General features: G+C 39.3%; 2 protein-coding genes across 3 annotated transcripts; both read right to left on the bottom strand.

Annotated features, from left to right (window-relative positions):
• Positions 1-861: 861 nt before the first annotated feature.
• NUDT19 (nudix hydrolase 19) lies at positions 862-5664 on the bottom strand. Its single transcript, XM_026060284.1, has 3 exons — positions 4940-5664; positions 3134-3341; positions 862-2040 (listed from the first exon to the last, which is right to left on the bottom strand). Exons 1-3 carry the CDS (start codon positions 5639-5641, stop codon positions 1814-1816), a joined length of 1137 nt encoding a protein of 378 aa, XP_025916069.1. The 5' UTR covers positions 5642-5664; the 3' UTR covers positions 862-1813.
• A 4431-nt stretch (positions 5665-10095) lies between these two features.
• RGS9BP (regulator of G protein signaling 9 binding protein) lies at positions 10096-16284 on the bottom strand. Of its 2 annotated transcripts, XM_026059915.1 has the most exons (3): positions 14427-16284; positions 10826-10970; positions 10096-10443 (listed from the first exon to the last, which is right to left on the bottom strand). In XM_026059915.1, the coding sequence occupies exon 1, from the start codon at positions 16251-16253 to the stop codon at positions 15540-15542; it is 714 nt and encodes a 237-aa protein (XP_025915700.1). In that variant the 5' UTR covers positions 16254-16284; the 3' UTR covers positions 10096-10443; positions 10826-10970; positions 14427-15539. The 2 variants fall into 2 exon arrangements, with proteins under 2 accessions (XP_025915700.1, XP_025915692.1); XM_026059907.1 differs by having other exon boundaries at positions 10096-10970.
• Positions 16285-16298: the final 14 nt, after the last annotated feature.

The following is a 16298-nucleotide window of genomic DNA, read 5'->3' as shown; positions in this document are numbered from 1 at the left end:
TTCCTGGACTGACAGAATAGCATCCATTTACTGCATCACTGTCCAGCAGCTCAAAAAAAGGAGTCTTTCTTTCTACACAGAAGGTGCAAAAACAGAGCCCAGCCAACACTAGTTCTTTATCAGTGCTGTATCTTTTTGTTAGATTTGTGTATCTTTTCAATGTAACTTGTAAAACAGCCTAGAAATTACTCTGACTTATTTTGTCCATTTATAATGATAACTTAATAAATAACTTAAAGATCATGTTGAAGCCAAAATATCTGTTGCCACACACCTCACAAACACTATCATTAACATGCCTTTCCTTTTCATCTTTCTAATACTACAGTGGCCAGTGTTAATCTCTAGAAGCTAAAATCATGTGAGACACTAATAGAGGGTGCTTTCTTTGCTTCCTCTGCTCCCCATTTTTCTCATTTTACTGTCTCCTTCATGTTCAGAAGAATTAGTCAGAATATTCTGAATGAGATTTTAATTGTAATACACTGTTTCATTGGATCAGGAATATTTACCAGAGGTATAAAAATTTCAACAGGGTCTGCAAGACCAAGAATGGTCTGAGCATTTTCAGATATAAGAGAAAGATAGAAACACATTTTTCCAGTTGAAATTAATGCTGCAAACCAACTCAGTTTAGTGAAAATATTGTAAAGTTTTTATTTTAATTGAAATACAGAACACAAAGCTTTCTGGTCAGCTCTACTGGCTAATGTAAGTCATCATTCATTCTTCTTCCATATAAAAGAGATCCCATATCACTGCCCCATTTATTCCACTTGTAACACTGAAGAAATAAAACAGACCAAAAGTCCTGGCACCAGCAAGCAGCAATGCTTCCTCTGAAGTCTTTAAATCTCTTAACAAAGATACATTTAGGAAAATAGTTACAAAGCAAAATGTGGGATGTTGAAATGTGTAAGCAGGTGTTTCCAAGGTAGTAACTCTGAAGTTCTTGGTATCTTTTTTCAGCAGTAAACAATTTATTTTTCCTATTTCTTAATTGCCAACATTTTTAAAGTAAGTATGATAACAATAAAGAGAATGGTTGCACTCAATCTGATAGCTGACTTAGATTATGTCCAAATTATTTCTACCTTTGAAATTTGTATAGTTTTGCATAGATTACCATTAATAGAAACAATTCACATGTATCAAATATAAACATTAAGTTTAAAATCAAAATCAGAAAACAGTCAGTGAATTTTAGCTAACAAAGTTATATATACACATATACATGGGCTTTCCCCAAAATGAGAGAGAGACTAGACTGGAAGACTTCAACAGAAATTGAATGAAGGATTTCATTGATTTCTAGACACACATTACAGTTGTTCAGTTGATAACTCTGGGAAGCATAGTAAAATAATTCTTGAATTCAAAATATATTTGTTCTAAACATAAGTTTACTTTAATTCTCAGTGAGAAAAGAACCTGTGTGACCCAAAGGACCAGTGTTACAGCATATTCCACTATGAGTATATAAGTAGAATAAAGTGGTAATGGTTCAGTACAGTTACCATCTAATCACTTTTAAGTTTAATCAAGTAATTAAGTTGAAGGTTGTGTCGAATTTTCAGTAGTCACATGTATATCATAACTGGCACAACTGTGCAGTTTCAGAGAATCAAAGAATTAGATACACACAAATCTCAAACCTATATCCAAATGAAATGCTTTGGCAGAGCAATGAAGTATTTTAGTCTCTGTCTAAAACTAGTCTCCTGACTACTTGGCAACTGTTAGAAAGGACCAGAAACACTAACAATGAATACATATGTAATTAAATATATTCTAGCTTTAAACCAAATGCATACTATAATCTGCTGTTGTAATCTGAATTATTAGAGTTTATCATCACTGGATTCATATGTTTATATTTTGCTTGAATATTAACATAAACAGCAAGATCATTGATGTTTTTTATTACTATCCTGTGAAATATACTACCCTCTTTCATTAGATCTTCAACCTTCTTATCTGTTGACAAGGTTATTTTTTTTTCCCCTGTATAATCTGGATCTTCTGGATATAACTCATCTCCTGGGGAAAAAAAAAAGTTTTAGTTATACATTGCCCAGCTTATTTTTCAGCTTTTGACTGAATGATACTAACAAATTTTAAATCTTGAAACTCAGTGGGAACAGATTTCACAATATAAATGTAAATTGCCTCCAAACTTCTCCATATTTAACAATACAGCCACAAATTTGTAAAGTATCTGTCAGTGACACAGCGGAGTACATTTTAGGTGTTGTAATAAGTGTTCCAGTGCTCTCACTAACAAGCCTTAATCACAGTCTTGTGAGACAGGAATTTATGTCACTGGGGAAAACAAGACAAAGACTTTTCCAAATATATAAAGGTAAACTACAGTAGGACTAAGAATAGAAACTGTTATTTCACTCCATTTTGTTGGAGAAAAGAATGCGTTTTGCCATATAAATGTGACTCTATACAAGAGCCAATATAATAGTACAACACAAAAATTTTAGAGATCAATTGTAACAATAAAAAAAGAGGATAGGAGAAAGCATTAAAAAAAGCAAACCAATGAAGCAGAAAATAATAAACGATGGAAGCAACTGAGACTTTTTTTTTTTTTTAAAGGAGAAGAGGGCAAAAATGCATATGATTCATGAAATGAAAGACATAAGCAGGAGGAAAGGGGAAAAAAAGAAGGAATGAGTCTTTTTAGATCACTACGATTGTGAAAACTGATGCTGCACCTATGCTTGATCTACTTGCCCTTACAAAGTCAAATGGACAACTGAAGTAAATGAGAATTCCAATTAAAAAGGACCAAATAGGAAGAGCTCTGATATTCTGCAGATAAAAATGGAAATAAGTTGAAATGACAAAATTTCTTCATAAATTAAGATATTAGTGGCAACCATATGATAGCTGAGGTTAAATGAAATTATGATTAAGTGCAGAAATAACTATGCTTTCTGTGTGGTTGAATAGCTTGTCTCTGACAGTGGCCAACATGAACTCTATCAGAAAAGACAGACAAACAGCAGGAATAACTTGACTTCTAAGAATATTTTTCTTCACAGTTATAGACTGGTTTATGTCACATGGCATGAACCCCAGTTTTTATTATATTTAAAAGAACTTTCACTTAGTTTCTTACCTGGTAATAGCTGAATGTAGCCATCTGAAGCAGTTAAAGTCACTGGCATCCAACGTTCACATCCTTCTAGAGCTCGTTCAGAGCTGAACTTATGTAGCTCATGAAGTGAAGAAAAATTGCACAACCTACACAATTCATAGAACTGAGGAGGAGCAAACCATATTTCCTGAGATTTAAAGCGTTCAATGGCTTCTGGAGGTGATGACCACTGTAAGAGGAAAACAAACCTTGAAATAATTGTTTCATCAGCAGATACTGAAAGTATCAGTAACTTTAAAGTCCTTAGCATTAGCAAGAAAGCCTTCACAGAATAAGAGCATGAAACAGTAACTTTTCTGAACGCAGTGAAAGCCACATATAACCTGTACATATACACCAAAATAAAAGCAACAACAAGAAGTGATTCAAAAAGTTTGAAAAAAGGTAATAAAAAAATCCGTTAAAATTACATTTTTTTTCTATAAATAATCCTTCATTTTACATGTAAGCATGCCAACTTTGGAACCTAAAATTTAGTCAAGCTCTTAAAGCCAGATTAAAAGTCTACTGAAATAAACAGAAAAGCCAGAACCTCAGTGTGAACTCAGTTAACAGAGGTTGCTACCTATGCTTCAACAATTAATTTAAAGTTATCTCTAAACAGCTGCTTCCTATACCCATTGTTTTCAGAGCAAGAATATCCAATTTATCATATTTAATAAACATGGAGTTCTTCTAGGTGTGTAAACTATTCCTAATCTTGATCTCATCTCCTATGATGACTTTGATAATGTGAAACATGTGAATAAACATTTACAGTAGATTTCTGCCATTATTAACAAATAGAAAGCTATACCAAGCACAAGCATTTTGAAGGTAAGATCTCAGGTGCTTTTAAATTTCTATAGCAAGATCAGTTAAACAAACAAACAAAAAAGTACAGAAGCATTAATGCTACCAAAAACATTAGGTAGAGTTTTACAGAACTGCCTGGTTTGTCATCAACTTTTAACTTGCTTTCAAACTTTTTTCAGAAGCTTAAAAAAAAGTTAGTTTAAAGAGTCTGATGCATCCGACTGTGAGTTGTTTTTAAAAAGATCCATTAATCACCAGTTCTTACTCTGTTTTACCCTTTCCAATTAAAAACATCAAAAATCAATATGGCTCAATCATGTTAGATAAAATATTCCATCTGACTCTACAAGACACTAAAATTATTAGCAACTCTTGCAGCCCTGGAAGGCTCCGGAGACGCTACCTGGGTATCTCCAAGCGTACAGAGCGTGAGCAGGGTGAGAACGGCAGCGCCCCGTGGATACCTCAGGAACCGAGCGCATGAACAGTGTTCTGCGCGAAGGTGGTCGTCCACCTTCCAAGCAGAGGGTAATTCAAGGTGTAAACGGTACGGAGGCCAAACAGTTCCTCCAGCATAACGCTTTGTGTAACGTAACCTTCAAGAAACGAATCCTCTTCTACCAGATATTCCAGCAGCACGTTTGATTGAAAGGGACAACTGCAGTTACTGGTTAGAAAGGGGAACGTGCACAAGGGGAGGACTAGCAGGAAGAGGAGCACGCGCTTGCGATGGCTCCCACCGGCAGGAGAGCCGCGAGGACGCGCAGACCTGCGGGTGACTGCCTGCTCCCCTTCCCGCCGGCAGTGCCCCCTGAGCGCTCTGCGGCCGCGGCAGGAAGGAGGGCGAGCAGGACGGCTGCGCGCGGCAGAAGCCAGACGCCCCGCTGCTCGCCGCCGTTAAGACGCCCGCCCGGCCGGCCCACGAGGCGCGGCACGCAGAGGGGGCAGCGCGGGGGCCGCAGGCGCTCCCACCTGGAAGGCCGTCACCTCCCGGTCGTCCTGCGAGGCGCGGGGCGGCCGCTCCTCCAGGCAGCACAGGTAGAAAGCCGTGTCGTAGCGGCGGCCGCCGCGGCCAGCCCTGCCGACGGGCGTGAGCCAGTTGCTCCACTCGCGCAGCGCCCAGATGTTGGGGGCGCAGGCCAGGCGGCGGCAGAGCTGCAGGAAGCAGCCCGCGTCCTCCTGCACGCGGCGCCGCCACTCGCCCAGCTCCGCGGCGGGCGGCAGGCGCTCGGCGGGCAGCGGACGCGCCGGGCCGCTGCCCGCCGCCGGCCCGCGCCCCGGCACCACCAGCAGGACTCCCGCCTCCTCGAAGGTCTCCCGGATAGCGCAGATGCGGAAGGCGACGTCCCCCGGCAGCGGCGAGCCCAGCCGCTCCCGGTCGGTGGCGAAGAGCGGGGCCCGGCTGCCGCCGGGAGGCGGCGGCTTCACGAGGCCCAGCCCGCCCCGCGGCGAGGCGGGCAGCAGCCGCAGCCACTCGGCGGAGAAGTCCGCCGCCTCCACCAGGCCGCCCGGGAAGACGTGGGCGCTGGGCAGGAAGCCGCTGCGGGAGCTCCGCTGCAGCAGCAGCAGCTCGTAGTCGAAGGGGCCGAGCGAGGACGGCGGCAGCCGCGCCGGCGCGCCCGCCGCCAGCAGCAGCGTCGCCGCTTCCCTCCAGTGCCGCAGCCGCGAGTTCATCTCGGGGAGGCGGCGGCGGCGGCGGCGATGGCGATCGCGCCCTGGGGCCGCCCGGGCGCCACCGCCGCCTGGGCTCCCGGCGGAGCCACTGCAGCCGCCGGCAGGCGCCCGGCGAGCTGAAGGCGCCCGGCGAGCTGAAGGCGCCCGGCGAGCTGAAGGCGCGGCGCAGGGGTAGCAGCAAGGCGCCGGTGCCGGCCTCGCCTTAACCCCGCGAGCGGCGTCCTCGGAGGGCGAAAGCGTCGGTGAAAGCAGGGGCGTTACCGGCGCAGGGCCTCTAAATGGCGGTGAGAAATGAGCCGCTCGCTCCCGGCCCACAAGCCCCTTTACGCTTCCCGCGGCTTCGAAGCACCCTGTTTGCTACGGCGCGATAAAAGAGGTGCGAACGTCCGCTGGCCGCGGGCCCCTAAATCTTCGCGGGGAGTGCTGAAGGCGCTGTGGAATCATGCCTGGCAAGTGCAGGCCGCGCCAGGAGCTCCGGCTTGTAACGCTGATACGTCCATTGACCCATGGGCTGCTCTCAGAGGAATTTTGCCTCAATTCCGCATGAACACATGTTGATAACACAAATCATTATACTTCCTTAAATCAATTAAACAAATGGAAGAATTTTTAATTCCCATCCAGAAGCTGTTTGACATAAATCTCAAAGAAGTAGTCATCTAGTAAGAAAAGTCATATACCTTCTCCAACTATGTAATGTGAAGAGTATGATTAAATGTTGAGCAGAAAAATTTTTACAGGGAAATAATATACCCTCTTGCCAGACACATAGCAATCCTTAGTATATCTAAACCTTAGATATAGGTCCCTTAGAACTTTAGTATGTCTAAATGGGTACCAACCAGTGAGACTCTATTAGTAAAATACTGAAGATTACAGTTAATTATTTTAACAGAGATTTCTTGCTTAGTTAAAATCAGTTCAAATCTGTGCTTAATTTTTATATAAATTACTGGCATGTGTCATACAGAATCCTCCTGCTATTCAGAATCCTTCTGTTGCTAGTTTAAGGTAAAGGTAAAGATTCATCATTTTAAGTTTCGGTATTTTAAGTAGGAAGTACTCATGTACAGATAATGAACACCATCATTTTCAAATCAACTGTATGTATAGGAAACTCTTGTTATGGCAAAAATGCAATGTATGATATCCCTGGAACATTATTTTATAACGTCCCCTAAGAAAATCTTATAATAGACAGTGGTGCAGATTATGTTGTCATCTTAAAAGAAGTTTCTAAACTTGCTCTGCAGCTTTTTTTTTTTCCCCCAGAGTAGTCCAAAATCTCACCAGTGCTAGTATGTCAGGCAAGAATATCCTGGAAAACAGTTCCCCTGGCTTCATTGGTGTACAGCGGTCCTAAATTTGGCAGATCTGGCTTCGCAGACATTGTTGCATGGGAGGAAACTTTAGAGCGTGGCTGCCCCATGTACTGGTGCTTGCACCCTCAAACATAATACACAGGGTCTGTGGCTAGAGGAGTAGTTGTGTGGTTGGTTATATGTTGCTTATGGCTGTTCTCAGCATCTGAAGCAGTCCTTTGGGATCAAATACCACCAAGAGATTATCCTCCACTCCAGGTCCTACCTTTTTCCAGACAGTCCCAGGGTAAGGAAGGCATCTTTTTCTCATACAAAGAGTAGTCTTCCTTACTCAAGGGTCAGCGTATAAACTGTTCCAGCCTATTGATGGCAATTTCCTCTCAGTATCACCTTACAAAAAAAGTAGTTTAATATCCTTTCATGACAAAGTTGAAACTCCCTCATGCAAAGTTCCAGAAGCATATGAGCATGAGTCTTTAATTGACCCAGTTATCAGGACTGGAGATTGCAGGAGGTCAGAAACTCTACTAACAAAGATCTAGGGTGTAAAGGGATATTTTACCCCTGCCAGTTTCCTACTGAAAAAGGCAAAGCTTAAGCACTGTGACTGTGCAGGGGTTTGCATCTCCTCCGTCAAAGCTGTGTGAGTAGTATCTAGAGCTAACTTGCTGGAGATAGCTCATATGAATATAGAAAACATCCTAAAGCCAAACTAGACCTAAGGTTATCTATAAAGCATGTTCTATTTCTTCATCTCCAACTTAGATGACTTCTTTCTTCAATTTATTCTGCTAAAATGCAGAGCTTATCTCACTTGTACTTAAAACTTGTATAGTATCAAGAGTGATTTCAGGAGGACTGGAAAATCTGAGATATTCTATTCCTCAGGAACATTGATTATAAACCAAGAATACTAGTTTATTCCATTACTGCAGTATAAGCATTCCAGCACAAGGGCAGTCTACATTCATCTGGGCTCTCCTGCACTATGCTTCAAGGCCCAATGCGTAGACGGGGAATACAGGAGACTAACTTGGAGAGAAGTCTCCCCATAGCAAGAGTTAGTTAGAAATATTCATAACTATTCCTGACACTCAGTAAGAGGTAAAAGAGAAGGCTGGAGAGTCAGATCTCCCTCTAGATATAAATGATTTTTAAAAAGTGCTTTTGCTAAAAATTAAGAATTCAAACTGCCTTTCATGCAGCTTGTATGCCAGAACATACAAGTGTCTCAGCTCAATGGACCCTGAATACTTTTTGTATTTCAGTTGGTTGTTTTCAAAAACAGACTGTGCTGTACTGAAAAATAAAGCATTCTGAAGCTATACAAAAATTATATCAAATGAAACACTAAGATTATTACACTGATAATGATTCTTTGTGGGATCATATTTCAGCAATGTAGAGATTATTTCAGTGCTTTTCTCTCCACTTCAATTACTGCTTATGAGACTTCTGAAGAATGAAAAGTATCGATTCCTTTAAAGAAAAAAGACTCAGGTCACTAGAGATATAGAAACGATTGTAAAACTAGCTTTCTATTTTTTTCATGTCTAGAATACTTAGCAATTGAACCACTTAATTCATTTATGTTGCATCATTGCATAAGTTATTTTGCGTGTCTGCTGAATGACAGATCAGTGCAAATCACACCATTGTAATAATTTTAGATGAAAAACAAGGTCCACCATTATTTCACAATTTAATTTGGCTTAAATAATTTCCTGTGAGTTGCATACAATTATGGTAAGTCAGTTCTTGGTTTAATTTAATTGCATCTGGTAAAAGTTTCCATCTCCATGCAGATATAGTGCCTACTAACGAAATGTTATAACCACAAGTATCAAGTATCAAAAAGGAAGAGTTTAATGAGCGTGTCTACAACTTCTTAAACTGACTTATTTCAAAATAGCAGATTTTAAAGCTTTTAGATTGGTTAGCTCATGTCATACAATGAATAGCCAGAGGTCATGAATAGTAAAAAAGTAAATAGATTATTCATAGTACATTTTACCAAGTATTGTTTCCAAAATGTGAATAAATGTCAAATATAGAAAATGCGGGGTTTTAATCTAGCGTCGTTACGGAGACTGGCTAAAAATGAAACGAATTTATAGCTACCTTCATATAAAATAATATTTCAACAGATCAAAGCAGATCAGAAAACTAGGTTACAGATAGTATTAACAACACTGGAAATATTCTACTTCCAACAGACGCATAATGGATTACAGCTTTCATGCAAACTGAAATTATGGTTCTAATTCTGCAGCCTTTAATTACATGACTAGTCTTTACACATATAATTTCCCACTAAACTGAGCAATGGCTTGTATGAATGAAGATTCAGACTGTTTCCTTTAGGTCCCAGAACTCAAATGCCTGTCTGTCTGTCTGTCTCTCTAAAATATATATGTATATAGTTACACATGCAGTTAGCATACTAGATTAAGTTGATAAGAGGGTATCATGTTTTGTGGGTTCAATAGTCCTCAGGCATTTTATATGGTATAGATACTTAAGTATTTTCTTTTGTGTTCTTTTCCTGTTTCTGTCTTTCTCTCTTTTTTCCCCCAAAGGATTATGCTATCTATATTATAGCTGCTTCAAGATCATACAAAGGAATTGCATCTGAATTTTTAAATTATTTTTTCCTAATATAGCTGTATGACCTAATGTTTGCTACTTTTATAAAGAAATCCCTGATTTTTAAATTCATATTTTATGCTATATAATTTTTTTAATCACAAAACATTAGTCAGAGTGTAGGTATTCTTTGCATATTTGTGTGCAAGTGACAGACTTGACTATTTAAAAACATAGTGGAAAACTGACCAAAAGAAATTCCAAGAAGGTAAAAGGCACAGTTTATACATTTATACTATGATTGGGACTTCCTTTTCTGTGCATTTGAATTAGAGGTAGCTTTTAGAAAATTTATTGGGTTGTTTAATTTGATGGAAATGTTATTAATAAGTATATGATAAATAATGTCATGCAGCAACAGTGTAAATACAAGAAAACATGCAGTTTTGTCAAAAAAAAAAAAAAAAAGATTGACACTGTGGTGGCTCCAGAAGTAGATTTCTGACACATAATAGAACTATAGTAGATATTCTTGCCAAATTATGGGCTGTGAGTCTAGAACAGAGCAATGAATGTAATTGCTTTTACTAACTAGTTTCTCTAACTCATAGAATTTCAGAGAAGTTGTGATTTTATATGTGGTTGCCCACTTGGCTTCTAGTCACACTACTTTCAGCATGAAATGCTGTTTGTGCTTGGCTTCATAAGAAGGTGAAGAAGAACCTTTACATCAGTTAGATGCCATGTGACTTTTCACCTTTCCAAAGGTTTAATCAGCTACTGATTAAGCTACATTTCCAGCTGCATCACAACGCTGCATGGAACAAGGTGTCAGAACGGATGACAGAACCCAGCCTTCTGGGACCACCTTCTTCCAGCAGAAAGTCTCTTGTGCTGTGAAACCAAGAGAAGAGGGTTGTCTTTCAAATAAAATTGACATCAACTTGTGACAAGTCAAAATATTTTTACTCTTAGTTCTGTATTGAGTTAATCAGAGAATGGGTAGACAGTTTCAGAGATGCTATATTCTCTGTCACACCAGCTATAAGACACTACCTTCCTACAGAGAAGCCATAGCTGAACATTCTGATGCCGGTGTACTATATTTAATAAAAAGCATACTTCGCTAACATAAGATTAAGACATATTTGCATACATCTTTGTATGTACACATTTGCATACCTCTACTTTGCTTTTCTTGTCCTTCCCTCAACACAGATAATTTTGTATGAGAAAAAGACATTCTTTTCTAATCCCACTTTTACTGTATGCTTACCATGGCAAATGCTGCTCACATGTAGACTACTATTTTGTCCAGATCTCTTTCCGCATTAAAAGACTTACATAATCGTATTGAGAGAAAGCACTTAGAGATCCATAATCCATTGGTCTTCCTGAATGACTTTTTACATAATGAAAATCTGTGAAGGGTAAATATGTTGGCTAGGAGTTCCATTAACACTTCATTTTTTTTCTGGAAAATGTGAATAAACAAAACACACCTTATATGAGAGGAAAAAAAGCCCATAACCAATCCTTTCAGATTACAAACAATAAGCACTTGTTTAACTTTTAATCCAAAAAGTTAATGACATCAGCCAATTTACTCATTTTTCAGTAATTGCGTTCACATAAAAAACACTTTTCATGTTTACATGAAGAATTTTGAAACTTTAATTTTATTTCATATTCATAATGCTATGAGTTTCATGTTACATTCAATTTACAAGATGAGAATCATTTTAATTATGGTTCTGTGTTCATTTTGTTAATAAATTAAAAATGAGTCTATAAATTTATGCTTATAGACTGTGAGTCCCAGAATAAAATTACAGATTGCTGCATTTAACAGAAACAGTTTTGATAGTTTGATACAATTATTGATAGTTGTTGCTATCAATACCACAGACCAGATTTCACCATCCTTAAGTTGTGTACATCTTTAGTTGCAGTGAATGCAAGCTTTGCTGGATGAAAGAGTGCAGAGTTTGGACGCAGGAAGAATCCAGTGTGTTAGTCTTCTCTAGCTTTCAATCTCCCAAGCCAGAAGCCCACTTTTACCTAGGCAACGATATTGAACAAGCAGTGCTGAAGGCAACATCATATCTGTTGTCCTGAATCCTATTGGTAGCTGTTTCCTAAGGCAAAGATTTCTTGATTTGTCAAGACCAATGATTTCCTTGCAGTATAAATTAAGATATATCACTCTATTCAAGTTTGGTAGTTTGAGAGGGGCATGTTTATTTAAATAAAATTTTAATTTGAGGGCTTAGCATATCAGTTCAATGATTTTGGTTGAAATAGGAACTTCTTGTTTAAAGGAACTCTTTGACAAGCTGTATTAATATTACAGTTTTTATTTGATTTTAATTACTGCTGCAATCCATCCAGTAAGTTATATGAACATACTTTATTTTAAGGTAAATAAAAATGACAGTAACAAGTTTTATTCTAAGTGTAGAAAATACCACCCATGTGCAGGCAAAAACCAATGTAATTTAAGTCAGTGATAAGATTTTAGTATATAACAAACTTATACTAAAATGTATATATCTTATGAATACAGACAAAAGAATTGAAGCAGAACAGGACTGAAATTAAGCAATGAGAATCTTCTGTTGTACTGAAAACACAGTAAAATTCTCAGTCACTGATCAGCATCAGAGTATTTGTATTTTTTATCATACTATTTAAGTACGGAGTATTTTGATGTTTGACCTTACATTTTTTTACTTACAAAAATAGTACTTCCAATCTCTTTCTGGTTGCATTCCAATGAGGAAAAAATCTAAGGCTGCAAATCTAGCACATTTATTTATGTCTTTATTTAAAAGAAGCATCAGTTTCTTCCACATAAAATACAGTTTCATTGCTAATTCCAATGTTTTCATGGTTAAATTGATAAAGACATTTAATCTTTTTCATTTTGGATTGGAGAATACCAGTCTCTTGGTATCCTTTATAGTAGAATATTCTGAGATGATTCAAAGCTGTCTAACAATAATAATTGAAGAATAGTTAAGGACAGTTTCTGCTCCCAGTTCAAGCACAGACAAACATTATTTGGTGGAAAGAGTGTCTTGCCCTGTGTAGCCCAAAACGCAGCCGTGAATTGTAGTTAGCAATTATTTATTTCAGAAAAAACCCCCATGCTTTAGAAGGAAGTTGTCACTGTAGTACAATAAAATAAAATCAATTCAGGGGAAAGTACTTCTGGGCAATGGTGGTTTCACGTTATTTTGAATTTGTGTACCGTTGTGTCTGACCTCTGTCACATTGAGTGTACACTTGTATCAAGTGGGTTTTTTAGGAGATTAATGGCAGGAACATTATCCATTTAGATGGTGCCAATCCTCTGTTAGAATTTTACTTAATCTTTTAATTTCACATAACCTAGATATAAGATAGTACAGATTTTTAGGAACAAATTAATGATGAATATACTTGCAGCCATCTTTCTCTGAAGATTTGAAAATGTATTTTTCCAAGGTCCAGTCCTTCTAATACTAATTTGTATGCATACTCATAATGAAGTAAGACTTACATAATTATAGGCTACTTACATGAAGTCCTGGGGTCCTGTATTATTCAAAATCCAAACAATGCATAAACTGAAAATTTACAGCTCATCAGCTCACTGAGGCTTGCTTTTGAAGATGAAATTACCTATTTTTAAAAATTCTTCTATACAGCTAACCATGGATAAACAGTATACCCACTTCAGGATTTCAAGATACAAAATAATGAGTGCTGTAGGTGTTACCATTTACTGATCCACCCAAAACCAGACTTGCATTACTTGCATTTTCAGAACATTTGGTTAAATCATCCGATCTCAGAAGGAATATGGATTGTTCAAGAAGCACAGAATAGAGTCCAACTTCTTATCTATCTTCCTGTGAACTAAGTAACAGGAGAGTGCAGGCAATGAAAATACCCACTAATCCTTAGTGACTGGTGGTGGCAGTCCAAATCTGTACATTTTCCCACAGCTTTTGCTGTATTTTCCATAAATATGTTTACTTGATATAATTGTGAAGGAGATCTTCACACTTAATACACAGCAATTTCACCATGTCTATGAAACAGTAGCACCAATAAATACAGACTTGATTTTGTTAGAGTGCTGTTTGGTATCTCTAAGAATCTAGATTTGCTACATACTAAACATCCTGTAGAATGATAGAAGAGAAAGGAGTGTGGAGTCTTATTACACTGTGAATCCCCATAAGAAGGGAGCCTAGACTGGATTGATGTGCAGAACTCACATTATCCTTCCTAGTAACGGTATCCTATAAATTCCAGCCTCCCCTTTGCATTATTTTTTCCCACCTACAAGTGACCAGATTCAAATCTGACACACACCTTTTCCCTCCCAAATCCATTTCTCTTAAGTTTTAAAAAAGCTGTTTGCTACAGTTTTTCAAATTATGCTTAGTTCTCAGCTCAAAAAATTTAGCTCTTCAAGAATGCTGTCAACATGATTTTGTTTAACAAGCATAAACTAGTAACTTCACCAGATACATCTGACTTTTTAATAATTTGTCCATAATAATCAATGCACTGGAATAACTACTTATTAAAAAACCTGTATTACAGATTTGTAATTGTAATTGTCTGTAGAGTGCCCCATATGTCTACAGCACTATAAAATATGTAAGGAATATATGTACCCATTCTTGAATGGGTAGTGTGTGTTCACTTAAACAGAACAAATTTCCATAAATTATGTAACAGAAAACATAATACATAGGTTCTTAAACAAGACATTATAAAGCTTCTCTGCAAGTTAGTGTCAGTTCTCACACTTTTACATGTAAACATTTCTAATGCTTCCCCATAAAATTGTCAAAGTTTTATGCCGTTCTTGTATTTACCTCCCAAAACTGCAGTGTATCAGATTAATTGGACCAGTTATGGGTCCAGTCCTCCAGGCTTTCTCTTCCCCAAATGATTAATCAGATAAAACTGAGATATATTTCTTTTTAGCTTTTTCTGGTTTTCTGCAAATAAATCAGGAGCTTGCAGAAATGTGACTGTACATATGTAAAACCCTGCCTGTCAACATGAGAGGGATGTTTTCGGATGTTTTGAAAGGTCAGCTTCTGCCATGGGTAGATTCATTGCTTCTAGTTTCATAGTTAATTGTGAAGTTCAAACTGTTTGCTTCTACAGAAAGAATAATTTGAACCAGTGGTAAGAATTAGCCTTTCTGCAGGGGAAGATAAAATCACGGTAAATATGGAAGAGAAACATGAGGCTTGTTAGTATTTTTCTGAATAAACAACTCCCCGTTTTTTCTCTCTGGATCTGGAAAGCCATTAGTCATTAGCGTATGCTGTGCCAACCCATGCAACTGGGTTCTGCACAATCCCATCTACATCTACAAACAGTATTTGGTATCAAACATTGCTTGTTCTGTTTTCTCCATCCTCCTCCACACTTCCCTCTGCCCCAGCCACTAATCTACATTCTTTTATTGGGGTTTTCATCCTTCCCCTCCTCTATAGTATCTCGTGTATTTGATGAAAAAATCTCCAGTCTATTCATTTCATCAGGCAAAACACCTGTGTTAGCCTCCCAGTTCGTGCTACTCTCAAATACTGTAAACAATGACCAGCAGCAAACATCAGAGCCTATTCACGAACAAAAAATACAGGCCTCTGAGAAGAGTGATCTATTAATAGCAGACAAATCCCTGTTATAGCCAGTAGTGATAATACCCTGATACTTCATAGTTAACCATTACAAGTCCAGCAGATGAATACATCCTATTCTGCAGTCTGATTTGCATCTTTTTTCTTTAAAATACAAGAAGAAACAAATCGTGCATTTAGGATTTTGAGAGGCAAAAGTTTTGTTTTGTTTTTTTCAAGTGCTAGGTTTGAATTCTCGGCTCATCCAAGCGACCTGTTTCAAAATTAATCGTGAGGCATGAAACACTCGAGACGGACTTGAGAGGGATGGCTCTTGTCAGAGCCCACAGCAGCCTAGGAGAGTTTTACCACACACACTGCCAGGACAATAGCGATAATGAGCACAGCGGAGAAGATAATCCCAGCTAGAACTTTGCTGATATCGCAGAAGGATTTATTCTCCTCCACAGAGATCATGCCAACAGAAGAAGCGCCCACGCTCATGGTGGATTTGAGTTCAGCCCCAGGGTCTTGCTTAGCCTCTACCGTCCACTGCGGGACATTGACCTTCATTTCCATCTCGTGCATCATCTCTCCTACCTGGTTGATTTCATTCTCTAGATCTTTCAAATCCACCACGTCTATATTGTGCTCAGCCTCGTACTTCATGTTCTGGACACTCATCGCCCTGGCAGCCACGCCAGAGGTTCCCCCACTCATGCCTGTCTGGATCAGGTACTTTTTGGGAACATTTAGCGGGAACTCGTGGCCCAGCTCCAGGGCTCTCCTCATATCGATCTCCAGGATCTCTAGGCACGTGGAGAAAATCACCCAGAGCCTCTCGAACTCGGCTTTGTCCTCCTTACTCACGGTTTTGTCCTTCAGCACCGTGGTCAGCTTGTTCCTGTTGGCCACCGCCAGCTCCTGGGCTTTCTGCCGGGTCTTCTTGAGCTCCTCGCGCAGGTTCTGCGAGTCCGAAGTGCCGCCGATGGTCAGCACCATGTGCCGGTAGCAGGCGGTCACCCTGCTGAGCGCGTCCAGCAGCGCTCTGCACTCCTCCTTCACCATGATGCCGGGGCTGCGGGGGGCCGCGCCGCCGCCCTCCTGCCGCCC

Source organism: Apteryx rowi, unplaced genomic scaffold (assembly GCF_003343035.1).
Source record: "Apteryx rowi isolate R43461 unplaced genomic scaffold, aptRow1 scaffold_1, whole genome shotgun sequence".
In the NCBI taxonomy this organism is placed as follows: domain Eukaryota; kingdom Metazoa; phylum Chordata; class Aves; order Apterygiformes; family Apterygidae; genus Apteryx; species Apteryx rowi.
This window is presented reverse-complemented; position numbering and strand designations above follow the sequence as displayed.

Coding starts and splice junctions, on each gene's coding strand:
- NUDT19 (XM_026060284.1), bottom strand. CDS start 5,641: ATGAACTCGCGGCTGCGGCACTGGAGGGAAGCGGCGACGCTGCTGCTG. Junction 3,342..4,939: donor GGGAGGTGACGGCCTTCCAG/GTGGGAGCGCCT, acceptor TTCCTCTTACAG/TGGTCATCACCTCCAGAAGC. Junction 2,041..3,133: donor CTACATTCAGCTATTACCAG/GTAAGAAACTAA, acceptor TTTTTTCCCCAG/GAGATGAGTTATATCCAGAA.
- RGS9BP (XM_026059907.1), bottom strand. CDS start 16,253: ATGGTGAAGGAGGAGTGCAGAGCGCTGCTGGACGCGCTCAGCAGGGTG.